Source organism: Vidua macroura, chromosome 2 (assembly GCF_024509145.1).
Source record: "Vidua macroura isolate BioBank_ID:100142 chromosome 2, ASM2450914v1, whole genome shotgun sequence".
Classification (NCBI taxonomy): Eukaryota; Metazoa; Chordata; class Aves; order Passeriformes; family Viduidae; genus Vidua; species Vidua macroura.
This window is the reverse complement of record NC_071572.1, coordinates 67,860,900-67,882,611: the sequence shown is the minus strand read 5'-3', so window position 1 is coordinate 67,882,611 and position 21,712 is coordinate 67,860,900. Positions and strand designations below refer to the sequence as shown.

General features: G+C 45.8%; 3 protein-coding genes across 4 annotated transcripts; 1 reads left to right on the top strand and 2 right to left on the bottom strand.

Moving 5' to 3' along the window:
- Window positions 1–61: 61 nt before the first annotated feature.
- NEPRO (nucleolus and neural progenitor protein) lies at window positions 62–5,797 on the top strand. Its single transcript, XM_054003685.1, has 9 exons — window positions 62–254; window positions 443–597; window positions 1,394–1,470; window positions 1,578–1,709; window positions 2,059–2,136; window positions 2,991–3,352; window positions 4,021–4,082; window positions 4,543–4,793; window positions 5,253–5,797. The coding sequence occupies exons 1-9, from the start codon at window positions 101–103 to the stop codon at window positions 5,644–5,646; spliced, it is 1,665 nt and encodes a 554-aa protein (XP_053859660.1). The 5' UTR covers window positions 62–100; the 3' UTR covers window positions 5,647–5,797.
- A 459-nt stretch (window positions 5,798–6,256) lies between these two features.
- On the bottom strand, window positions 6,257–8,590 carry TAF13 (TATA-box binding protein associated factor 13). The gene is made up of 4 exons (XM_054003729.1): window positions 8,484–8,590; window positions 8,281–8,359; window positions 7,718–7,815; window positions 6,257–6,896 (listed from the first exon to the last, which is right to left on the bottom strand). Exons 1-4 carry the CDS (start codon window positions 8,508–8,510, stop codon window positions 6,726–6,728), a joined length of 375 nt encoding a protein of 124 aa, XP_053859704.1. The 5' UTR covers window positions 8,511–8,590; the 3' UTR covers window positions 6,257–6,725.
- A 1,037-nt stretch (window positions 8,591–9,627) lies between these two features.
- GTPBP8 (GTP binding protein 8 (putative)) lies at window positions 9,628–14,833 on the bottom strand. 2 transcript variants are annotated; one of them, XM_054003707.1, is made up of 7 exons: window positions 14,471–14,833; window positions 14,045–14,143; window positions 13,460–13,590; window positions 13,014–13,113; window positions 12,488–12,606; window positions 11,919–12,042; window positions 9,628–11,317 (listed from the first exon to the last, which is right to left on the bottom strand). In XM_054003707.1, exons 1-6 carry the CDS (start codon window positions 14,762–14,764, stop codon window positions 11,958–11,960), a joined length of 828 nt encoding a protein of 275 aa, XP_053859682.1. In that variant the 5' UTR covers window positions 14,765–14,833; the 3' UTR covers window positions 9,628–11,317; window positions 11,919–11,957. The 2 variants fall into 2 exon arrangements, with proteins under 2 accessions (XP_053859682.1, XP_053859690.1); XM_054003715.1 differs by having other exon boundaries at window positions 9,628–11,314.
- Window positions 14,834–21,712: the final 6,879 nt, after the last annotated feature.

Sequence of the window (21,712 nt, the reverse complement as noted above, 5' to 3'; positions counted from 1 at the left end):
CATTTAGGAATGCAGGGCGTCAGCGCCAGGCCCCGGGCCATGACGCACCCCCGCGGTGTGACTTGGTCCGGCCCGCGACTCTCCCCGCCGGCCCGCCCGGATGGTGCCGCCCACGCTGGGGCTCGCCGCGCGCAGCGGGAAGATGGCGGCGCCCAGGGCGGCGTGGGATGGGCGGGCCGTGACCTGGAACCGGCTGGACGTGCCCTGGCCCGCGAACAGCACCACGGTGCCGCTGGGGGCCCAGCACCCCGCAGGTCCCGGCGCGGTGCCGAGGGGTTGGGGGGTGTTTGAAGCGGCTCCTGGGTGTTTGTGGTGGGTGGTCGGTCGGTGGGAGCCGGAGGAGTGGCCGGAGCGGCGGTGGGCGCTGAGGCGGTGGCCGGTGCCGGTGCCCGGCGCTGAGGTGATGCCCGGTGCTGAGGCGTTGCCCGGATCTCGCCCGCAGTGGGGTTGCTGTCGGCGCTGCGGCGCCGGTGCGACATCGCCAGGAAGCGGCTGTCGGGGCCGGGCCTGGCCGCCGAGGGACGCGTCCTGCGCGCCGTGCTCTACGTGTACCACAGTAGGCTGCTCCGGCACCGGCCCTACCTGGCCCTGCAGCAGGTGAGCACCAACCCCGCCTGGGCGGCAGGGAGCCGACAGTTGGCTACTCCCGGCCCCCAGATACCGCTCCCCGAAAAGCCTTTGGAGTAGCACTTGGCGCCCGGAGCATCGTGCAAAAAAAGTTTGGGAGCAGGTGCATTTTTGTTCTCTCACAGTTGAGCCCAATAGGTTTCTTGGCCCTGTGCAACAAGTGCAACTTCAGTTTTCCAGCCTTGGTCTCCGATACTCATGCTGAGTCCTGAAATAGGTAGAATTCCATACCTTTGCATACATGAATAATACAGGGACATAATCCTCAAATAATTGTAATAATGGGAGGGAAGAATAATAATCCTATCCTACATATTAGATACTTTCTGTTTTAAGATGAAAAGTGAACACCTTGCCAGTTTTCCAGGAAAGGGGTTGTCAGCATCTTCAAATAACTCTTTTGAAATGGAGCAGGAATGGTGATTACCTTCTTGATTTATGTGTTTTCCTTCTTGACATCCAGTAGTAAAAGCCCTTGTATATAGCAGGAAAATCATGCAGCACCAATTAATCATGGCCTACTCCAGTCCTTCACTTAATTCTATATTTACAGTAGAATGACAGCAGTTAAGGTTAAAAAAATGTGATGAAGGAATGTTTTTCATCATAGTGCAGATACAGAAATATCCCAGAACATGCCATCACACAAACCTGCAGTGTGGGCTGTTAAACTGATAAGGAGGTGTCATTTAATATAGTGACAGTTCTTAGACCAGGGCACACAGTCTCTCAAAATACCAGTCAAAGGAGTTTGCTTTTCTCCTAGGTAGAGCAATGTTTGAAGCGCCTATGGAAAATGAATCTGTTGGGCTGCCTGGAAACTCTGGTAGAACTGATTCCCAAGTAAGTGTCATGATCCCTTATCTTGTACTATCCATTAACTCAATCTGCAGAGCTAAAGGAAGAGGATGCTAGATCATAACCAACTCTTCATCCTTGTCTCAACACAGGAAAAATGCATCCAAAGCCCACGCAGAGTGCTTGGTTCCCAGCCAGCCTATGCTGGAAACTGTGGCTTTGAAGGTATTGGGAGGCTGCAAGCTCATACTACGTCTACTGGATTGTTGCTGTAAAGCTTTTCTGTATCCTTTTTTCACTACAAAAACATGATCTTAGAGTTCACCAGTAGCAATTCATGAAACCAAAACGAGGTTTTGTGTAAGCCCTGTATTGCTGATGGACTCAACGGTGCAATTCATACGTGCAACTTGAAGTTTCTTTGACAGCCAAACACCTTCTTTTCAAGTTATTATGTAGGAACCTCATGCTGTTTGGCTAGCAGCTCTTCTGGCTTTGAGCAATCCAAGAGTTGGATACTAATCTCCCAGATTATTCCAGGATGTCGCCTTGTGATTTGCCTCTAGTTGGTGTGTTCAGCAAGTCTCATTACATGCTGTTTATTTTTTTAACCTTAACTGCTGTAATCTTCAGCTTGTCCATTAAACACCTCTGCTCGAGGGAATTCATACTCCTGAATACTGTGGCTTCGGGGCTCCTGAGCCGGCTCTGGTTTGTGTGTTCAAAAGTCTGTCTTGTTTGTGTCTGCCTGTTTGATGTGCCTGTCAGAGAGAAGGGCTTGTAATTAGGCCTTGCTGCTAAGGGAGTTTTATCCAGTTGGGAGTAGGAGAAGGGAGGTCCCTCCATGCCTTTGGACTTGATTCTAGCACCTGCAGAGTTGTACAAGTGGACATAGACTTCTTACACGCTCTTATGGAAGGCTTTGTTCTTGGATCTTGGCAAACTGTATGTAGCTTTAATGAAATCACAGTGTTAGTGTCAGCCTGCCACAAACACCAGGTACTCTGTGCAGTAAGGAGTAAGTCCTGCCTCATGCTGAAATGGAAAGGCTGGGTTAAACATTTTCTATTATGCTACTGAGTTTTCTAGAGAAATTTGTGTTCTGATCTCTCTCCGTCTGGGAGAATAACTGCTGTCTGTAGCTGAAGGAGTAACAACATTGTTAGAACAACTTTCTGTGGCACAAGAAATCTTCTAACTCCAGGAAACATAGAGCAGGCAATTGTATGGCATCAGGGCTGAGCTGGTGCAGAGTGCTTTTGTGGGAAGACCTCATGGCACCTTGGATATGACCCAAGAACCTGATGGGTCCCAAGTGTGGCACTCAGCAAAACTCAGTGGAAGTGGAGGGGCTTCTGATCAGGAATTTACAAGTCACTTCTGCATTCTGATCTGGAACAGTTCCTTAAAGCTCAGACTTAAGGAAAGCAGGATGATGGAGTGTAAAAAGGTAAATTTGTACTGAGGGGAAATAGGGAAAAGGACAGTTGAGCTGAAGGTAGGTGTTCAGTGAGCATCATGTTTTGCTAGAGGAGACTCCATTCCTTTTTGTCCTCTGTCTACAGGATTCAGTACAGGTGTGTATTGCAGACCCTCATGTCCTTGTACAGTGCCTTGTCAACAATGCTTCATCTGGTATCTGAGACCCAACAGACCCCTTATATCAAGGGGTTTACCTTCCCTTCTGATATCAGCGACTTCCTTGGAGTTAACATACCTTCTGAGGCAAAGAAGCAAAAGGCTAAAATGCTTACAACAAAAAAGTCTACCAGCTGGATGAAGAAATTCTTCCCAGTAATGCCAGAGGCAGTATCAAAGGTTGGGAAAAAGAGAAAATCTGAGACCTGTACAAGTGCCATGAAAGACCATAGCATCCTGTGCTCCGTGGACATTGGAGAGGCAGTTGTGGTTCCCACAGCCAGGAGAGGTAAAGCCTTGTGCTACTGTAGTGGTTTCTGACATCTCAGAGACTGACTGCAACTTCTGTCCAACAGGGCCAAGCACTTCTACTACCCACAGTGTGGTTCTAGTACAAACTCCCTGTGCTTGGAAGAAGAGAATGCTGCATGTGCCCTTGCCTTTGTAAAGCTATGGATAATGTCAGTATCATGATTTTTGTGGGGTGTTTCTTTTAAACAGGATGCAGCCTGGAGAGAAGCAGGTAATGAATGCAGTATATAGGTCCTGAAAATAGTTATTTGTACTTTCCTGCTTTTGCATGCTCAGAAGCTATGGGCAATGTGTGCAGTCCATACAAGAGTACATAAGGCTGTAAGGTACAGGATGCAAGTATCCTGTGCTTGCTAGTTCTGAACTGTGCCCAAATCTTCTGCAGTCAGGGCTATGGCCAGTGACTGCAGCCATCTACATGTTTGTGTGAAGCTTTTATCCATTAAGTTCTCCTTTGCAGCCACCTATAAACCTCTCCACGATCTTCATTCCTTGCCAGCTGCAATGCACAATGAGTGTAGTGCCCTTGAGTTTGCTTGGAAATGTTTAGTACAGGTGTGAGCCTGCTGAGAGCTCTGTGGCATCTCTGTGCAAAGAAATAAAACCATCTCAGTGTTGTAATGGAACTCTCTTCTCTCTCTGTAGGGAAGCATCCGGGGTTTGATGTGAAGAGCTTGCTTAGGCCATCCAGACATCCAACACAAGAGGTTTGTATGGTATTGTTTTACATGCTAGATTGGTGGTTTGGGTTTTTTTTTACACAGTAGTTTCTTTTTTGTATCTTAAAGACTGTAATACTTGAAACACGATATCCCTGATTGAAAATGTCCCCTTTTCCTGCCTTATTTTTGCTTGTCTGACAACTCAGGTTAGTGTGGAAGCTTTGCACAGAAAATCAATCACTACTTATTTCTGCTTAGGAATTTGGCCATTTGTTGGTTTGTCAACCAAGTCAGTAGACCAAGAGACCAAATCAGTAGTAGACAGGAATACAAATACTAAATATCTGCTTCTTCTTGTATTCCACAAAACAAGACCGCTCTTCCCTTTTCTCCTTATAAAATAAGGAATGTTCTCACAAAAATCCCTGTGTTCTGCTCCCTTCCAGCAGAAAGGATCAGACACATCATCTTTTTAAAACACTATTTCTGTTACTGTTCATTTCAGGGTCTAAGCATTACATCAACACCTTTTAAAGCAAAGTCATCACCATTTTCATCTCAGATAGCAAAATCACAGCACACTGGATCTCTTGTACAGATGGTCCAAACAGCTACATCATTTGGGGAGCTGTCAGAGGCACTCAGAAAAGCTATTCTGTGGTGCAAAACCAACAAATTCAAATCAGCAGCTTATTTTCTGCGTAACAAGTTGTTGAAAAGCAACCGGCTACACCATGTGGAGGCTCAAGGATGCAGGTAGTTTTGTATGGGTGTGGGATTTCTGAATCTAACACTTTGTATTTCAATATTATGTATTTTGCTATAGTATAGTGAAACACAGTGGTCTAAGCCATTCTTTTAAAACTCAGGATCACTAGTTGAGGTTACTGGGTGCTCTGACCATGGGCATTCTGTTTAGCTTCAGTCACTTGTGATTTAAAAAGGTTTTAAAAGGCTAACAAATGTCCAATACTTAGGAGGGAGGATGAAAATGCAACTTAAATCATCTGCATGTTTTATGGTAACAAATATATGAGGCAAGGGTTGTCTTTATTTAGACTGCCTTGGCTACTATTGTACAAGTGCTGTTCTGTTTCCGTGGTATGATAAGGAAAATGATAGAAACAAGTAACTACAAAATCTCTCCAAATTCCGAATGAATTAACACTTCAGTAGCTGATAAAGTTCTGTTTTGTACACTTTGCTCCCCTTAAGCTTGAAGAAAAAGCTGTGCTGTATCAAAACATCTGTCCGTAAATACCTCCTGTACGGGTCACAACACACGCGCTGGCCAAGGCAGCACCTCAGGGCACAGCTCTGCTGGAGGATCAGATCATCTGCACTCTTGAAGGCAGCTCCAAAGACTGGTGGGCAAAAGTCTCCTGAGCTTTTTGGGGTCTGTGAGAACAGTGCATCACTCATCCTCCCAGCTTACCAAGGTGGGTCTCTGAGTCAGGAAGTACATTCCAGCATTGATACAGGACAGGCCAGACAAAGCACAACAGGGACCCTTAAGCAGCTGCTCCTGGAAGGAAGCCCTGGCCCTGTGTGGAAAGAAGCTGCTGAGAACACAGATATTGATTCCATTTTTGCAGCAATAGGTGTCTGAACCTGGACTTGAAAGAGGAAAGGGGTCAAGTCATTCTAGTTTTTTGTTTTGTTTTTTTAAGTAAACTCCTCTGAACCTTAAAGGTGTCGCAGTAACTCACATTGTGAATTCTGTTAAGAAAGTAACCATTTTATTTTGTTTTTGTAAACCAGCTCTTTTTAGTGGCTGATTTTTATATTTTTAAGGGTGTTCCAAACAACCAAATAGTCACCATCTTTTACCTACCCTTGTCCAGGAACAGTGACTTTGTTACCCTTACTCAGTGTCCCCTCTCTATTGCCTAACCACATGTTAAATGCTGCTGTCAAATCCACAGTGCAAATAGTTCCCATCCATGGAAGAAAGGCTGCAGCTGATAACTCACTGCTGCTTTGGACAAAAGACTTGCCAACACCTTTCCAAGCCTTACACCCTTCCTTCTGTGCTGCTTGTAGAGGGGACAGCCTTGATGTGCAGTATTATTACTGTTACAGCATTTGTTATGCTTGTTCTGAAATCAGGAGTTAACTGAACCTACGTCCCCGAGCTGTTCCAGAAGTAGGGAAAAGCACAGCTGTGGCCTGTGTTACCCACCTGTTATGAACTGATAAATGTATATTTAGTTATGAAATGTGGGCACAAACTTATGTTTTATTCAAAAAGCATATACAGAGCAAAGAGCACAACTTTAATAGTAGTTTGAGTTTAAGGTCTTTATACAGATAACCAAGATCCATTTTCAGGGTTTCCTGTCACAGGAATACCCAGTGACAACTGAAACAATTTTAGAGAATCATGAACCATCAGCCCTTGAGCCATCTGATCCAACACAGGCCTACTTGAAACAGACTCCTGCCACTGCAGGAATTTTTAGAGCTTTTCCTCATTTCATCAAATGGTATAAAAATACCTAAGTATGCAACATACAATCAGGTAATGTTTCAGCTGCTTGAATATTTCTCAGAAAAGGCTGGGAGTGAGGGCAGACATCCCAGCAGTGACCTCCATCCTAAAAAACCCTTCCAAACAACATGCATGTTCTTCCTTCTTACTGGGCAGCAGGTGCCCAAATAATGCCCCAGTGCAGCTTGTGCACAGAATCAAGACCCATAGTTTGCTTCATCAAAAGCCTTTCTGGCTCGTTTCAGTTCTTCATTCATAGTTAGGAGGTCCTTAACTCTGGCAAACTTCCGGGGGTCCTTGCGTATTAGAAAGACAATGTCCTCAACCTGTACCCGACCCTGGCGCCCGATGGACATGGCCTTGTGTGTCTGTCAGAGGGAAAAAAAAAGTCAGCAGCATTCCTTTGCCATGGTGCTTTTTTAAGGTCTCAATTCCACTTTATTTCCTGTCATTTTATAATAAAAGAGTAAGCAATTGCAGGTTCTGGGCACCATCATCCTAGTCACAAGAGAACTTCCCAGTAAACCATGTCCCCAGCTGCCTGTCACTTACACCCCAAACATAACCACTACAAATACATCACATAATGGTATCAAAACTAAGGACAGATTATACATAGGACACCGAGCCTGCAGAATGGTTGAAGATTAGGCACAATTTAGAAGCAGTGTGAGGTAACTGTATCAGAGGCCAGCGTAGAGCATTTTGGTAAGATAGGAAAGACCAACCTTTCAAAAGAAAGGGGAATGTTTGGATACTTAGAAACAGTATCTAGGTCTGGAAGAGAAATGGCCTCAGGCCCAAGAATGCATTCCTTTTGTAGAGCAGGGCTAAGTTCCTATCCATGTACAGACACTGGGCAAACACAAAAAACTGACAGACTTTCAAATATGAGCCTTATCTTCCGTCAGCTGCACAAACAGTGAACCCCAAAGTCAGATGGGCATTTCCCCTCCTACAATATTAATCTAACTGCTGCTTAAAGACTTCAGTGTTCTAAGTCCCCATGGAGCAAGATGCATAAATTTGCTTTAATCTTGGGAAAACAAAATCCAAGTTTATATTTCTCCTACTAATGCCATGAGTTTGGGACCTGGGATAATGCAATATTTGAGTCAGAGATATTAACCTTCAAAAAGGCAAAGTTCTGGTGAGGATGGTTTGACCATGCCATCTAGAGCTGACTTACCATTTCAGTGATAAACTCTATTACCAGGTCCTCAAGAATGTCCACTGATTCTGTGTAAGGGTTCTGGTCATCCCCGAATCCATACATCATGCACCTTACTGCACAAAGAAACACTCAGCATGAGGCTTTCATCCATTCAGTGCTGCACATATCTAGTTAGAGCTCACCAGCCTGCACATTCCTGCACCAGGACAGCACTCTCGTCTGTCAGGCAGGACAAATCTTGAAGAAACATACAGGAAATAAACAGAAGACAACAAAAGCCCTCCTGTAGGGACAGGAGCTGTACATACAGAAAATCATGTCTGAGGACAGGCTCTCTGAATATTCATTTAGGCTGCAAAGCACTGCACAGTGACAGCGCAGCTGACTTTGGGCACAGCTAGGTCTAGAGGATGCACTAGCAGTATTTTTGAGGGGGGTCTACATGGCAGATTTCTGCAATTGCAGCCAAGGCATATTATGAAAGCCGCTGTTTTGCTAAGAAGTGAGCTGTCAGCTCGGGCTTTCAGCTGAGTATCCCGGCCGCGCTGCGCAGAGCTCTGTGGCCCGGTCCGACTTACGCTCTTTGGAGAACAGCCGCTTCCTCCTGCCCTGCCCGCCGTCCAGGCCCCCGCCGGCGTCCTCCGCGTCCTCTTCGAACTACACGGGCAAAACGGAGGGGAGGCAGCGGTCACCGCCCGTCTGGCCCCGGCTCCTTCCCGCCGCCCCTCCTCCCGCGGCTGGGCTGTGGATCCCCGGGAAGGGCAGCCCCTCCGCCACTCACCGGCACGTCTTCCTCCTCATCCGCCATGGCTGCCCGGCGGCCCGGAACAGCTTCGGCGGCCCGGCCCCGCCCCGCGGCCCCGCCGGGCGGGGTGGGCGGCGCTGCCGGGCCTGCCGGGGCGGAGGGCACCCCCATGGTGCTGCGGCGCAGGTCTGGTGACCCTGCCCAAACCTGGCTATGACACTCATTGTTGGGTTGCGAGATCGGGATAGCGTGGTTCGAAAGTGAGCTCGGGAGGTGTCTGCTAACCCCCCTGCTCGGAAGAGGGTCAGCCACGAAGTCAGAAAGGGTGGCTTTTCACAGTCGGTTTGTTCGGTTGGCAGGGGCTTCTCCTTCCCTTCAGCGAGGCACACTTGCCCATGTTCACAGAATCATAGAATGTAAAAGAGTTGGAATAATGGCCCTTAAAAATCATCTAATCCCAACCCCCCTGCCGTGGACACGGACATCTCCCACAAGACCAAGTTGCCCCCTCTTTCAGTTTGTCCCCATTCCCCCTTGTCCTATCACTACAGTTCCTGATGGGCCCCGTCTGGCTTCTCTTTAGGTTCCCTTCACATACTGGAAGGCTGCTATGAGGTTTCCACCTTCTGGACAGTACCCAAAGGGTGCTTGTCTTTGCAGGGGAGATGCTTCAGTCCTGTTGTATTTCATACTGTTGCTGTCAGCCCCTTTGCTCCAGCCCTGCCCTTGAGTATGTCCACTGTTCCCCTCAGTCCGGTGCCCTAGGCACATTTGCTTTAATCTTGCAATTAGGTGCATCTAGCAATGCACCTCCTCCAGATTATTCATAAAGATGCTAACTAAAATGGACATATTCCAGAATGGATCCTTGCTGTGCTCCACTTGTAACTGCCATGCGACTGGACAATGACCCACCGGCTCCTATGCTCTGAGCTCAGTTATGCAGCCAGTTTTTACTGATCTACTAGTGCACCCGTCCAGACTGCAATGTTCTAATTTTGGACACTGTTGCAAAAATACTGCCTTTGTAGTGTCAGGTTATGGCGACAGAGCAGACCAGACCCAAACAGAGTAGAGGAAGAAAATGGAGAAAGTACTGCTGAAAGACCAGGGAAGATGCACAAGGTGAAATCCTTTTCCATGGAAGCTAATACTCAACATCACTTCTGTAAGTAATAGCTGTAGAAGACACAAAACTTTATCAGGTAATGACAGGAGCCTTAAGTGAAGCTTACGCATTGCAAACAACTAAAGACATTGGAATTTAAAACTGAAATGAGCTCCACTGTATCAGTATGCTGCCAGGCCCACCCACCACTCATTAATGAGGGGGAAAAGAAAGGAAGATCTTTTGTGTCTCTGGCCAGAGAAAGTGCAGCTCCTCACTCTGCAACTCAGCTGGTTACTTAAGAACCCGGCAAAAAAAAACTCCAGTGGTGTGTCAAGGCACCTGCTTACCCAAAGCCTGTTGCCACAAAGGCACTTATATAAGTTTTACTGTTTAGGAAGAGGACTTGATTTTATTTATTATTTTGTCACAGGGGCACTGTCACACTCAAGAATCAAACGGTAGTGTTCTCTCCTGCAAATGCCTGAGAGCAAAATGCAGGAGTTACTCCAGTATCTGAAGCACTTCTGAATAAAACCAAGATGTGTCCAGAGGTAAAGCTGGTTCTTCTGGAAAATATGGTACCTAATGTTCCATGCACACACATCCAGTTTGTTTGTACAAATGGATTAACTGGACGTATTTAATGTATTTAAGTGGTTAGTAAAAGACTTCCTAGCACTGCAATGAAATGTAAGGGGTTTTGTTCTGAAGAAGGACTAAAACCAGAACTGCACTTTTTTACATATTCAGGGTTATTTTCAGAGGCTCTTCAGTCAAGGCTGAGGCCCTAAAAATTATAGCCTTGACAAGACTGATGTTTTTGGAAGATCCTCGTTTAAAGATATTACAAAAAGGCTCTTCCTGAAGTGTTCACTTTCATCTGTTCCACCTATATAGCTATTACTGCATTTTTAGGATCATGCATTGCTTGGGCTGGTTTGGCCTGCAGCATTTTGGGATTAGAGATAAAATATTAACAGAATTACAGGTTTGGTCACTAAGATGCAGAAGCTAGAGAGCCACATTTACTGCATTCCTCACATTCTCCTCTTACATGTATGCTGAAAACAGATCTTGTCTCATAACTAGTGTGTTAGAAGAAATTGCATAGTCAAAGAAAGTGATATTTCTAGTCCTTTTGCACTGTCAGAGTGGTTTAGAGAAGAACTTTCCTTTCTTGAGCTTTAAACACTTAATGCAAGTAACTGACAACTGCATAACCACATTTGGCCATGTTAAGACAAAGATTATTGGCCACGTTATGACAAAGACTGAATGTCAGGGTTTGACACAGGCACTTCATAGCTTCAGACTAAGTTCTCCTGTATGAGTACTGCTATTTATAGCTGTCCTTTTGTCCAGTTCTGCCTTGTAACTGGACAGCTTCAGGTGCTCTTAGACAGACATAGCTGCTGTGGGATGCAGTTCCCCTAAAGCATACAGGGCACATCAGTGCTGTGCATCAGCTGCCAGGGTAGAGCCGATACAGATCATGGATGGTGTGCCTCAGATCTGGCAATTCATCCATGCGGAGCTGCTGAAATTCATGCTGGATCTCAAAACAGAAGGTAAATGCAGCACTGACTCATAACAGTGTGTAGGACAGGGCTCCTCTAGATGTCAGTCTTTTATTCCACTCTGTTTCAAGCCAACACTCATGGAAAAGTAGATCCCATAAAAGATGTGTTCTTTCCTTCATCCTTGTGGAACAGGGACAACTCAATGTCTGCAAGCAAGGCATGCCATCCTGCTGCGCCTACTGAACACAGGACACAGAAAGTTACAAAAGTAAAATATACAAGACATCAAATACACCTTCACGGACAAGAGGTTGGCTATTTCCACTCTGCATGGCCTTAGAGCATGTAGGATGCACAGGAGGTAGTTTTCAGCCCCTGCTGTCCTAACCCTAACCCCAGCTGAGAGAAGTAAACCTCTGTGTATCATTCAGTTCAACTGAGCAATACAGTTTGCTTAATGTTAGGGCTATAGCTTTTCTTTCCTAGATTAAATGCCTCTTTATTAATGATATTACTAGAGTGGCTCTAGTATCCTAAATATAGCAGAGGTAAGGCATGGAGTAGTAGATTTTTGAACATTTCAGTATGGGGAGAGGAAATGCAGTATTAAAACTTCCCTTCTCTATGGAGGTTACCTACTTTTTTTCTCCTTGGCACAATCATGTAAGGTTTTATGAAACAGTTTTATAGTAACCTGGATTAATTCACACTGCAAACTTCCTGAACTGATTAACTTAATAAAGAAAAAAAATTAGCTTTATAAATGCTAATTTATTCAAAAATACCATATAGTAACTTGGGTTATTTGCAACAAAAACCCGAGACCTCTGTTTTTGGTACCTTTTGTTCCTGATGAGCCAAGCAGATCAGCAGGTTTTTTCAGCTGGCCTCTACAGTGGGCAGGTTTCCAGTAACATGGGCTACAAAACACCTGAGCAAGTGAACCCCCGAAAACTCCACAGAACTGTAGAAAAAGAGGCATAGATGTTCAGTGCCACATTCTGATGTGTCTTGCAGTAATAGAGGCAAACAGCCACTGGCTGTGCTCAGTTACATGTCCCACAGTACATCTTGGGAAAAGCCTGCACTCTGGCTATGTAATCCAACAATTACAGCTCTTACTGTTACCAGAACTCCAAATAAAATGGGAAAGCCTGCTACCATGCAGCACAGGAACAGCTGCCTTGCTTTGAGAAAGGCCAAAAGAAGAAGCACTCTTGGAAACAAACTTCACTTACTTTCAGAGAAGGGGGAAAGAAGGCAAGGGACATTTCCCCATCAGCAGCCCACCCTCTATTCTTGGGGCACAGAGAGGTCCTGTCTCTAGAGCTGACAGACTTGTTTTAGGGATCTTGCCCTACTGAACTCATCACCAGAAAGGCAAAAGCAGCAGTGGAGAGGAGCTTTACCTGACCAGGAACAGCTGAGGAAAGCATCCCTGAGTGCTCTCCTTTACAAACTCCTGGATCTCCAGTACATTCTTTAACAATAATCCCCTGGAAGCTCGGTCAATTTTTGTTAACACCATCTGCATGGATCCAGAAAGGGAGGATTCAAAGAAGACAGTAAGATTATTTTGCTGTTAACCTGGAACATCTCTAAGAGTCCTAGACCATCTTACAAAGCAGTCTGAAAGCTCTGGTCATATCTAGGGGAAAAAATAGTCTAACACAGTTCATCAAAACTACGGCCTGCATAAGGAGTGTGCCTTTTCAAGCTGCTCAAGCTGAGCACTGAAAAAAAATATATTTAATAAACCACATAAAAACCCCTCTTAAGTCCCATTTGTCTCCCTCAACACATTATAAACCTATTTTATTAACAATAAAGGGTTACTGCTTAGGTAGGTCAAGTTGCATAAGCTCAGATGGAGGGTACACACCTTTCTAGATTACTTGTACCTTATAACCAACCCAAGAATGAAGCATTACCTACCACATAAGGAATCCCAAACTCTTCCAGCATCTCTACTGCAATGTGATCTGTTTTCTGGAGTCCAACTACACCATCAACTAATAGGAAAGTCCTCTTCAAGCTGCCAGAAATACAAGCAACAGTAATTGTCACCATTACTTCACGCCTGCTCTGCTACTTCCAAATTCATAAGCAAAAACAAGTAACATGGGATCTGGGGATAGGAAGAGACAAGAAAAGCCATGCATGGAAACTGAGAGTCAGCACGGAGCAGCACCTCAATCTTTCCTGCTGTTTTGCTCTGTCTGAGCATAAATGAGTGACACTGCAGAAGCTTCCAGGGAAATGATGTCAGAACTAGTGGATGGAAGCAGCTACCCCTCTGCATTTTCTCCCCTCATTACATGTCACTGTATAGGGGTGTCTGTCTGGCTTTCCCTGTGCTGAGGTACAGGTAGGTCCCTTACTTGTGCCGTTCCTGCAGATAGGCCTCCACCATCTCAACAAAGTCCTGCGGGGCGCGATAGCCGTATCCTGGCATATCCACCAGAGTAAAGTACTTCCCTACTTTGAAGAAATTCATCTTCTTGGTGTGGCCCTGAAGAGAGGATTTAGGCAAGATGAAGCACAGGGTGGTTTCTAAAAAACCTGCAAAATATCTCTATACCAGACCCCTGTCCCCCCAGAATGCTTAAAACTGCCCAGTCTCCTAGACATGTAGCAATCCTATATGGCTCTAATCATAAAATGGACTTACATGTCTTACTTACCTTAATGGGTCTCTGAGCTTGGTTCTTCTCAAAGGCCTTCACAGCACACCTGCTCAGGTTGTGCAGCAACTTCGTCTACCTGAAGAGCCAGGCTGGGCTCCTTCTGCCTCTTCCTGGGCTAGAGCAAGGCCAATGCCAGCCACGAGGATGGCCACCAGAGCTGGCACTTTCTGTTATTTCAGGCTACTAAAGAGCTTGTTCCCTCCCACCCTTCTAAGCCCTATCCTCTGGACTGGTACCCGCTCATGACCCAAAGGGAGGGAAGTTAAAAATGTCACTCACCGGAGTTTTTGACACTCTGACTTCCACTTCTGGAGCCAGTGAAAACAAGGCCCGGATTAAAGATGATTTCCCCACATTGCTTCGGCCGATGAAGCACACCTGCAGGGGGAGAGGCAGAGAAGGCACATCTACACCCGCCCACCTCTCGCTGCAGCCAGTCCTGGTCACTTCCCAGCCACGGACATGTCAGGCTGCCGAGTTACACAACGGGGAACAACAACAACAACAACAACAACTAAACGATTTGTTAAAAAGCAGCAGTAAGTGCCCCACATATTGCTCAGCGCTCTGACAGAGCTGCACAACCACTCCACCACCCCTTTACCCCCGCAGCGCAGCTCAGCGCAGGCCGGGGCGGTCCGGGCGGGGGGAAGGCGCTGCCCCGGTACGGTCCCGGCCGAGGGCGCGGGGCAGCGCTCGCCTGACCTCGGGCAGAGCGGGCGGAGGGGCATGGTCCATGCGCACGGCGGAGCTCACGTAGTCGATGGGGTGCCCATGGTCGGACCTGAAGAGCGCCTCGGAGCGCTGCAGGGCGGCCAGCCCGGGCTGGAAGAGGCGGAACAGCGCCGTGTCGGTGCCGGGCGCCAGGTACCGCTCCAGCTTCTGCAGCGGGAACACGATCGCGGTGCGGCGGCTCCGCTCCAGCCGCAGCACCTGGGACAGGGCGGCCAGCTGCGGCGAGGCCCGGCCCGTAGCAGCCCCAGCTCGAGCCAGCAGCATCCCAGCGGCTTCAGGCGGGACCCGGCCCACCCCGGAAGGGAGAGGGCGGACAGCGGGGCGGTGCCGCGACTGCCCCCACCCAGCCGAGGGTTGTCAGGGCCCGGTACGGCGTGTACGCTCGCCGTCCTCATCAACCCCCGAGAGCCACAGGTGCTGCCCAGGCCCGGCTGTCTGTAGAATCACAGAATGTGCTGAGTTGGAAGGGACACACAAGGATCATCAAGTCCAACTCCTGACCCTGCAGAGCACCATCCCCAAATCACACCATGTGCCTGAGAGTGTTGTCCAAACACTTCCTGAACTCTGTCAGGCTTGGTGCTGTGACCACTTCTCTGGGGGGCCTGTTACACTGTCCAGCTACCCTCTGGATGAAGAACCTGTTCCAAATATCCAACTTAAACCTCCCCTGACCCAGCTTCAGGCCATTACCTCGAATCCTATCACTGGGCAGCACAGAGAAGAATTCAGTGCCTGCCCCTCCTCTCACCCTCACACAGAAGCTGTAGCTGCAGTGAGGTCTGTCCTCAGTCTCCTCCAGGCTGAACAGCCCAAGTGACCTCAGCCGCTCCTCATACGGCTTCCCCTCAAGGCCCTTCTCCATCCTCATTGCCCTGCTTTGGACGCTCTCTAACAGCTTTATACCCTTCTTATGTTGTGACCAGAACGATACACAATATTCCAGGTGAGGCCGCCCCAGCTCAGAGCAGAGCGGGACAATCCCCTCCCCTGCCCGGCTGTGATGCTGGGCCTGATGGCCCCAGGACAGGGTTGGCCCTCCTGGCTCCAGGGCACTTTCCATCGACCAGGACCCCCAGGTCCCTTTCCATGGTGCTGCTTTCCAGCATCTCATTCCCCAGTCTATCCATACATCCAGGGTTGCCCCATCCGAGGTACAGAATTTGGCCCAATCTCTTATTGAACTTGATACGGTTGGTGATTGCCCAGTCCTTTAATTTACCGTGGTCTCTCTGCAGGGAGACTGCCTCTGAGCGAGTCAACAGGTCCTCCCAGTTTTGTATCATCTTTTCAGCTCGCTGTCTTCTTACGTCTGTTCTCAGGCCAAGCCCAGCCACACTGTGGAGCTGCTGAGGGCTCTGTGTGCTGATGCCCTGTTTGGCCAGGGAGTAGGGCAAAGCAGCCCTGGCCTATAGCACTATCCACCTTCCAGCTGCAGCCACCAGTTTTCCAAGCGCTCTTCTGATAAGTAAAAAAATTAAGTTGTTTCAGAGAAAAAAAAAAAACCAAAAAAAAAAAAAACCAAAAAAACAACAAAACATTTCTTCAAGGAGAACTATGTAGAGGTCTATTCTATTTTGAATAAAATAGACCCAAAGCAACCACAAAACTGTTGGCACTGGTGTTCACTCTATAGTAAGAAGACTCCTGAAGTTTTATTGCTTAATTGATACGTATCAGAGTGCTGTTTTCCTATCAAAAAATACATATAAAGCTTTTTACATAGTTCTCCTTCATGGCTACAGTTCATAGGGCTGTAAAACCACAGAAATAAATGTATGTCTTTGAAACATTTCAGCTTCAAAGTACTGCAATTTTAACACCATCAAATGAAAGTAAACAACATCAGTATCTTTATAAAAGTAATACGTGAAAATATCCTGATGTTCAACCTTACACCCAGGCCAGCCTGGACATCCTGTGGAGCACTGCCTTTCCTTTGAGACAGAGACCCCTTTTTCTTCTGTAGTCACAGCCCTCTGTTTAAAGGCCTGGAAGGCTGGATGATTTAATTATTACAATGAATAGATTCAAGGCCAGGAAGGACCGTTAGAAGATAACAGAGGCTATATCCTACTTTCTTTGTATTGAGCTCAGTTACAAAGCTATAGGGAGAGAACTTTGATCCCTTAAGAAAAGGGCAGCCAACAACATACATGTTTCTCAGAGACAGCTATGAATATTTTGTAGTAAGACAAACTTATACTGAAATCCATAAGCTGCTTCTCAAATTTATGATCAGTGAAAGTGCTTAACAGTGAGAGGTTAATAGGGTAAACCTAGGGGGAAAAAAACCCTGTGTTCTACCTCAGTCCTGTAAATTAAGTCCTCTTAAAACCTGCTTTGTTTCACAGCAAGACAGCTCAAATGTGTGTGGCTCAGGACAGACAGCAATCACTGGCTGCTACATGCATACTTAGAAGAGTGCTCCCAAATAAATCTACAGATGACTTTTATTTATACAGGACAGGCCTCTCTCCTGTCCCTGCCTATGGCACAAATACTTATAAATGCAGAAAAAAAAAAGGCTAAACTTTCAAGAATTACTTCAGGAACACTGCTAATCCTTTTTTGGGGGGGTACTGAAGCAGCAACTTAATTGAATTGAAATCTGTGGTGAATCTGTTGACAGAAAAAACCACTGGCCAGAGAGAGACCTGCTCATAACCACACCAGCAGGCAGATTTCCTCATTTCTATGCCAAATTGTGACGCATGAAGCAGAACAAGTGCTTTCAGCTACTTTTGCCTCAGAGTCCCACACAGCTCACAGCTGCAGGCAGCAGACTTGCCTGCTTCAAAGTACCCTGCAATAGTTACCCCTGCCAGGCACATGTTCTGCAGCACATTACACCCAGAACAGCTGGCCAGATGCAGGAGGGAAGGCAGCAGAGAAACAAATCCATCCATTTAACACCACATCTGCAGGTGTGATGATGAAAACAGAGGTGCCCAGTACACTGGCCAGGGTCCCAGCCACTCATTAAATCTCTTTTTAATGTGACTACATAGGTAGCAGGAACAAATTAAGGTGGTATAGGACCTTTTGAATACTTCTAATTTTAGCAGAAAGCATCCAGTAAAACCACATCTAAAACCTGGAGACTGGAACTGTTGTTTTTTTTTTCCTTGGACCAAACTGCAGTCTAGGTTCTCTGGGGCAGACCGTATGGAGATGGAAGATGGCAGGTTCCTGTGGACAGAGCTGGTAAATGACCAACATTTAAGCCTGCTTTTATCTCCCCTGAAAGACTCTGCTTTTTGTTGTGCATGTTATTGCCAAACATCAGGCATTCACACTAACATAGCCTATGGCTTATGTCTGTGGCAGCAGATGTCTCTTTTCAGTTGCTGGTTATATAGTTAAGTGTTAGGGAATTACTACAAAAGTAATTTAGTCCACATTAAAAACTCTGACAATCATTCCTCTGGAGTTTGAAAGAGGGATCTATAACCATTGACACTGACCTAAATCCCAAACAATAGTCAAGAGCACGGAGCTGGAAGGAAGTGGCAACCCCAGTTGTCTTGTCTGGTCTGATCTTGTATATCCCAGCATTGTGAGACAGGCCAAACCATCATTCCTTTCAGATATCTGTTGGAGAAGAGTAGCTGTGAGACCAGCTGGAGATGGAATTCTGGGAGAGCAGTGAGGTGCATTTGGGACAGTTGGTTCAGTTCCTGTGTACCAAAACCAGTTGAGGTCTTGAGTTTCATTTCCACCAAGAGAAACATGGACCAAACATTGTCACCAGGAAGTACGCTGGAAAGGACAGGGTGAACACACCAACCTGCCTGCTTTCTTTTGTGATATTAACAGCACTACTGACTGTGTCTGAATCTGTGCTTCCCCTTAAAGTACATCTTATCTTCTTTTCACTTGGAAGGTGGTTTAGGAACTAGAGTTACTGGGATAAGAAGTCTTAACGGCCAAATTATTCATAAAAAATGCTAAGAAGCTTTGCATTTTCCTCTATGCAAACTATTTGACTGGGGGCAGGGAAAAGTGTCTCGGGTCCCAAGAAGGAAATCAAGGCCATAGATGTCTCAAGGGCTGGATGTTATGAGCTGTTAACAAAAAAAAAGTTAAAAAATTAAAATACTCATTATACACATTAGTGGAAAATGTTTTTTTTAAAGGTTCTATAGTAAAGTAATGAAAGAGACAGTCATTATTATTCATGTGGCAGCTAACACTGCTAGCCACAGCTGAAGAGTCGTTTCCACTGGTTTTACAGAACTAAAACTCTCTTTTCAATATCTGTGTTAAATTTGATGTTTGGTTTTTTTTTTTTTTTTTCCCCTGGACCCAAACTTACAACATCAGTACTAGAAAAAAACCCAATGAACATCTCTGAAAGTTAAATGTTTTGGGGTTTTTGACTGTTAAGTAAAAAGAAAAAGAACTTTTCAAGGTGAGTGCTGTTGCTTGCTTTGAGCAGGAGATGGAGAAGAAAGCACAGGTATAACATGGGTCCTGACAAAAACCCTTGTAGCACCAGACACAGCAACAGCAGCAGCAGCATGAAGCCAATCTTTGCAAAACTCTGCTTTTTTGGGGGCTGAACCACTAATGACCATTAGCAGCTTGCTCTGAAATGTCCAGGAGGGCAGCTAAACTCAGAATTTGTTATGTCTGTTATGGGGGGTGCAGGGGGAGGCTAAGTCACACTGCTGGAGGTGTGATGTACATCCAGAGCCAGAAACAACATAAAGGAAACAGGATGTCATGCAGTGGTTCATGGTGAATGTGAGCTATGAATTCAACTAAAACAGGGTCTCAGAACACAGAAGCCTTCTGAGCTGAGATGGAAACTAACAGCGAAGGACACTTGAAACCAGCTCCAGGGCTGTGCTGGAGGTGGTTGGAGAACCACCAGGTCCAGCAGCACAGCTGCTTGGATCCACTGCCTGGGACACAGCAGTGGTCTTCCTGACACAATACTGCCATGCTGTCTGGCTCCAGTTCTAGTGTTGGACTGAGAGTTTGGACTTCCAAAGCCAAAAATCTCCTGCGAGTCCTCCCCCTGCCAAATCACCCATGAACCTTTCCACTGTCCACAGTCATGCAGTAAGTTGCTATGTTGTGGAATTAAAGAAATACAAACATGATTTTCCAGCCATCACTTTGAATATCAGAGATGAGGCAGAATCTTTAGCAAAAAGCCCCAGACCCAAAATCCTTAGGCCTTTCCCTGAAATAACCAGATTAGGTTGCGTCCCATACTGCAGGGAATTCTCCCTGTTTATCAGGAGATTTCCTGCCTTAGTTTCTAAAATGACCCTACATTCTCCAGATGCCTGGGTCTATTGCTCCTGATTAAACCCCAGTGATTAGAACCCTAAAATCTTCTGATTTTCATGACTTGGACCATTATTTCATGCTGCCTCTGCCAGTTAGCTCTGAACTACCTTACCCACAGACTGTATGGTTGAAACTATGGTATGTCTCACACCACAGGGATCTACATGTGATCTTTCCATCTTGGACCTGCCTTGAAACATGAGTAATGGTTGTTGTACTTCACTGCCAAACCACACAGTGCTGGAGCAGAAGCAGAAGTGTTGACCAGTGTGCAGGTTGCTATCTGAGATTTATAGAAGGAGTTGCTATCTGAGATTAATTGACTTTTTGGAAAGTATAACTGAAGCAACAAGACACTAGAGATGAGGATTTCTGTATATTGCTGCTGTTGTCTTTTCATACGAAGTATAAACAGAGGTTGTCTAACTTTCTCTTTGGACTCACACAGCTTTTTCTTGGAGTCATCTATAGATGCTATGTCTCCTCAGTTAAATAGCACCCACAATGGGTGAAGGGTGGGGTGAAGGAAGTCATGGTTTTCTGCCTGCCAGTAATCCCTCCAGTCATGGGTGTCTTGCATCTATTTGACCACAAAATGGAAGCCCTTGCAACCACATTTCACACAGCCACATAAATACATAAATCTGCTCTGACTGTAGTTGTAGGGGGACCGTTTTGTTCTTAGAACAGTCAAATAATCATGAACTCATTTCAGCTTGATGGCTTCAGGGGAGGTGAATATTTTTCAGATAAAATTAGCTCAGTACATTAATTTCCAGGGAGGTTCATCTTAGATCTAGGAAAGCTGTCTTTGCTGGTATAAAGCAGCAGTCTTAATCACATGGGAAGACAGACAGTAGCAGTTTAGGGAAGGGCCTTTAGGTATCTTGCATAAATTAAGGCACTTTTCTGGCTCTACACAAAATTCCACTGCTCAGTGCTCACTTGTGTGTGTATGTGGGGGGAACATAGGACCAGAATATATTGAGAAACAAAACAGTGGTACAAAAAAAAAAAAAAAAAAAAAAAAAAGCAGCCTTGACCTAACTGTAGGTATACTGTTATCAGAGGAAAAGAGCTGTAATATAAATGTATATCATCCCTAGCTATCCTCCTCCCTGCAGGGGGGAAGTGATTGCCAGTACCTTTTTAAGAAAATGTCTTTGTCTATTACATATGTGGGGAAGGACAGAGAGGGCAGAATGAGGAATTTTTTTCAAGAGATTTTGCTGTTAATATGTTGAGCATCCTTTAAGTGGTTAACTAAAAATATCCTTCCCCTAATTTCTGATGATAAAATTCTTACAATGTTGAGTGTTGAAAACTTTATGTTATTTGAAATAAGTGTTTGCTTCAAATAAACAGAGTTGTTAGGCTGCAAACTGAGCTTTATCTTAACTATACAAATATGTTGTGTAAATCAAAGATGCATTGTAGTGAAACTTGGAGATAATAATCTGAATATTCATGATAGTTATGTAGCTAACTAGGAGCTTAAATATTACTTGGAGATAATAATCCGAATATTCATGATAGTTACACAGGTAACTAGGAGCTTAAATATTACTTTAATATTAATAGCAAGAGTGGCCAGCCCACAGCTCGGGTGCTGGGTGTGTCCACAGCAGGGCAGAAGAGCTGGTGCAGGCTCTGGAGAGTAAGTCCTGTGAGGAGTGGCTGAGGGAGCTGGGGTTGTTTAGCCTGAAGAAGAAAACACTTGGGGGTGACCTTATCACTCTCTTTTAACTATGTGAAAGAAGGTTGTAGCCAGGTGGGGATTGGCCTCTTCTCCCAGGCAACAAGCCACAGGACAAGAGGACGTAGCCTCAAGCTGTGCCAGGGGAGGTTCAGGTTGGACATTGCAAAGAATTTCTTCACAAAAAGGGTGATTAGACATTGAATTGGACT